Source organism: Pollicipes pollicipes, unplaced genomic scaffold, assembly GCF_011947565.3.
Source record: "Pollicipes pollicipes isolate AB1234 unplaced genomic scaffold, Ppol_2.1 Scaffold_1600;HRSCAF=1878_pilon_pilon_pilon, whole genome shotgun sequence".
Classification (NCBI taxonomy): domain Eukaryota; kingdom Metazoa; phylum Arthropoda; class Thecostraca; order Pollicipedomorpha; family Pollicipedidae; genus Pollicipes; species Pollicipes pollicipes.
The window spans coordinates 5,781,718-5,785,425 of NW_023595962.1; the positions used below are offsets into that span (position 1 = coordinate 5,781,718).

General features: G+C 61.2%; 1 protein-coding gene across 2 annotated transcripts; it reads right to left on the reverse strand.

Moving 5' to 3' along the window:
- Nucleotides 1–248: 248 nt before the first annotated feature.
- LOC119090493 (uncharacterized) lies at nt 249–3,121 on the reverse strand. Of its 2 annotated transcripts, XR_005093243.1 has the most exons (3): nt 2,616–3,121; nt 1,444–2,447; nt 249–765 (listed from the first exon to the last, which is right to left on the reverse strand). XR_005093243.1 is itself a non-coding variant. In XM_037213318.1 (2 exons), exons 1-2 carry the CDS (start codon nt 2,707–2,709, stop codon nt 1,837–1,839), a joined length of 705 nt encoding a protein of 234 aa, XP_037069213.1. In that variant the 5' UTR covers nt 2,710–3,121; the 3' UTR covers nt 864–1,836. The 2 variants fall into 2 exon arrangements, 1 of the variants encoding a protein (XP_037069213.1); XM_037213318.1 differs by lacking the exon at nt 249–765 and having other exon boundaries at nt 864–2,447.
- Between the last annotated feature and the right edge of the window lie 587 nt (nt 3,122–3,708).

A 3,708-nucleotide genomic window follows, 5' to 3' on the forward strand; every position in this document is an offset into this window, starting at 1 on the left:
TGCACAGACACGCTGCTCAACACGCCCCAGCCAGTCGCCAGTCGCCAGCTGCCAGTCGCGTGCGTCGGTGGACCGGCAACACGTGGCTGTGGCGTGTCGGACGGTGGCGGCGCACCTGACCGGGCCGGGCCGCAGCACTGTGGCCTGTGTGATGCTCACCATGGCTTATATTCCCTCAGGCTGAGCGGGCCGGGCGGCAGCGGCGGCAGACACTGCAGATCCTCGGCTGCCGGCAGAGCGTGGGTCGACATCAGCCACCGAACACACACGGCGGCTGGCTCACACAAACACCGGTCACCGCAGCACTGGGTCGTGCGCTCCGTCTTCTCACCGCGGCAACCCAGGCGCCACGTGAACAAGCGACCGCCGGGAGTGCAGTGTAACAATGGAAGGTAACACGGTCACCCAGACGTATCCCCGACGAGGATGCGGTGCGATGCACTTTCAACGTGCAATCACTGCTTAGTTGGCTGACTCGGAGCTCAGCCGTCGGACCAGACTTGGCGCGACAATTCCAGCCTCCGATAAATAGCCTGGGGCGCATAATCAACGATCCCATTGACGGAGCGACGAACGCTCAGTTCGCTCCATCCGTCGACACGGAGGAGAGCGGGTGCGACATCCACCTACCGGAGACCTCGAGTGTGACGTCACGGTTCGGGGGCAGCTGGCGCACCAGGCTGTCTACCAGGGACCTGGTCCGGTCGTAGGTCAGACCACCACCTCCACCCCAGTGCCGTCAGCGACGGACAGCTGAGCACCAGCCTGCAACAGAGCACAGCACACGTCACACCCACAACACCGGCACACAGCGGAACAAAGGGCGCACCGCCCACGTGCTCCGTGGTGCGCCACGCGCCCCATCAACTGTTCGCCAGCGTCAGCAGACGTTAGCCTGCGAGGCTTCCGCCGCCGTAACAGCGGGTGCCGCCCCCTGCAGCCGGCTCTGACTGGACCGATGACGCAGTGGGGAGCCCGGTGTGACGTCAGAGCCCGTCCCGGCCGCAACACCCCGGCCACATGGGGCTTGCACCACGTGACGGCCCTGGGAGCGGGACGCACAAGTGCTGTCTCGTGGTGAGCTCAGCTGCGGAGGAGCAGACTCTACGGCCACCGGTATGGGCCGGCACCGGGTCACACCTACGGGGGGATGGCGACGCGGAGGGGACAGGGCGAGCACACCGCAGGCAGGGGCACAGCCTGGTTCATTAAGGCTGCAGTTCGCTGGCCGTTCAACACCGGCCCGTCTTGGGCCAGGCTTAGACTACTGATCGAGGTCACATATCAGCTGCCTCGGCTGGGCTCGGCTGGGCAGGAAACACGCCGAGAGCTAAACAACAACAATAGGCAGCCTCCCGGGGTGTCCAGGCCACGTGAAACGCCGCCAGTTTGCAATGCTCCTCATTTAATCGCCTTCGTCACGTCCCCCACCGGTGAGCTCACCGTGTGACACCATCTGTTGAACAAGACTGGCACTCGGTCAGGTCCAGCATCCTCAGACGCGGCCCGTGTAGCCGGTCCAGTGTGGCGTCCGTCACAGCGGGCAGCCAGGCCAGGTTCAGCTGACACAGCTGCCTGAGCCGCGGCAGGCTGTCCAGCCCAACAGCCGTCACCCCGAAACACGCTGAAACACACAAGAAGCCGGACCGGGTCCAATGCATCAGCACCGTCACGTGATCGCCAGATGACGTCAGAACATGAACAGCGGCTGAACCGCTGGTGCTGTAAACAACACCGCCTTTCGCAACTCCATGGCGGAGCCACGGCATGCGGGGTCGGGAGCGTGTCCTATTGATATGGAACAGCTGGCTTTAATGCGTCACTTCAGCTGCACCATCACCGTGTTGCCACTACGGAATACACGGAAACTGCGTGATGTGGAATATGCTCACTGTCTATGCTGAGTGAGTGCAGGCCTGGCAGCAGGTCGGGCAGCCGCTTCAGCGTGGAGTCGGTGACTTCACGGGAGCACGTCACGTCCAGGTGTCGGAGGGAGGGGAGGCCGGCCGGCGGCAGGCAGAGCTCCAGCGCCGGCTTCAGCCCCCTCGCCGTCAGCCGCTCCAGCTGTGGACAGCCGGCCAGCACCGCCGCCAGGTCTGCCGCCTGCAGCCCCTCCACACCTGACACGTCCAGCCGCCGCAGCCGAGGACAGCGGGTCAGCTGACGCAGGCAGGCCGGCTGTAGATGTCGACACCAGGCCACCGAGAGAGCCTCCAATGACTCGGGGAGCAGCGATAAACACTCTCCCCGCACGTCACTCCGCGCCACGTCCAGCCGCCGCAGGGACGGCAGGCGGCGAAGCAGCACCTCCGCGCACCGCTCGGCAGACCCGCGAGGCAGCGTGACGTCCCCCAGCCGGGGACACCTGGTCCACAGCCCCTCCAGAGGCTGTGGGGCCGCGTCGAAGTGGAACAAATCCACGCTTTCCAGGTGTCTTGAGAGCCGGGCTGGAACGACACACGGGTTTCAGTTTGAGACAGCGCTGCGTCCTGCAGCCTTTGCCCTCGCTCCCACACTCCGTCCGATAACACGGCGACTGAGGCATGCGCCATTAAATGATAACGCTTTAGAGGCGTCTGTCGCACTCACACTGACAAAACACACAAAACACTCACAGACGACGTCAACGGATAACGGCGCCGGCGGTGAGAAGTCATGGTCGGTTGTGAGCCGCCGCAGGGACGGCATGCGGCGTAGAAGCCGATCCATGCGCTTGTTGTTGGCGTGCTTCACGTCGTCTCTGGTAAGGTGGAGGTCATGGCGGCGCCCCAGGCTGTCGTCCACTGCCTGGCGCCAGCCACGCGACACTGCCGGCACCGACAGAGCACACTGTACAGCGGACCGCAGCGGCGCAGACGACGTTCATGTGAGACAAAAACATTTCCACCGGTCAGCACACCCAGCCAGTGACAACGTTTGTCGCGCAAGCGTGACAGTGAGTTGAAAACACACGTCACTGCCATTTCCCTGTGAGAGTAGGAGATCTTACGCTGGCTGCGGCTGGCGGCCAGGTCGCTGGCAGCTGGTGCTGTCTTACCTGCTCGGAACACCGGCGCAAACAATCCGCATCAAGCGGTCCCATAGACAAATAACATAACAATTCCACAACTGGAGGGCTTGAAGTCTGGACCCTTGCGACAACAAAGCAGTACGTAATGCAAATGGGGCCCGCGAAAATAGTACAGCAAATGATCCCAAACTGAAGCTGACAACCAGTCAACCCATGCCACCATTTAGCGTGATCATTACCTTCACGTTGCAGCGATCTGGAGGGTAAGAGGGTATCTTCGGCATATCTTTTTGCGACTTCGTTAGAATCATACGTTTGGGCTTCAAGTTGTACCACAGCCTGAACAACGCGAAATAAACTTGCGTCTGCATTCTGATGCAATACTTTTGCACTATTTATCACGACTTATACCAAATGCAGTCCCGTTTAAAGATGACATTTACAACAGATTGCGAGTACAAGCTGAACGCTCTGCCTCTCTCCTTCCCCACCGGCTTTCTCAAACTGCCTCTTATTTCTATGACATTTGCCAGCACAATTTTCAACAATACGTCACGCCGCTCACGCTCGCGCTTGCTGAAGCTTGGGTCTTCTTCAGGAGGAGGCGTGTGTGGTGCAAAATATCAAACACGCTCACACTAACATTACTTTGGGTGGTCCTGAGGCTTGGTCTTGAGGGGTTAAGAGAGGGGGGGGGG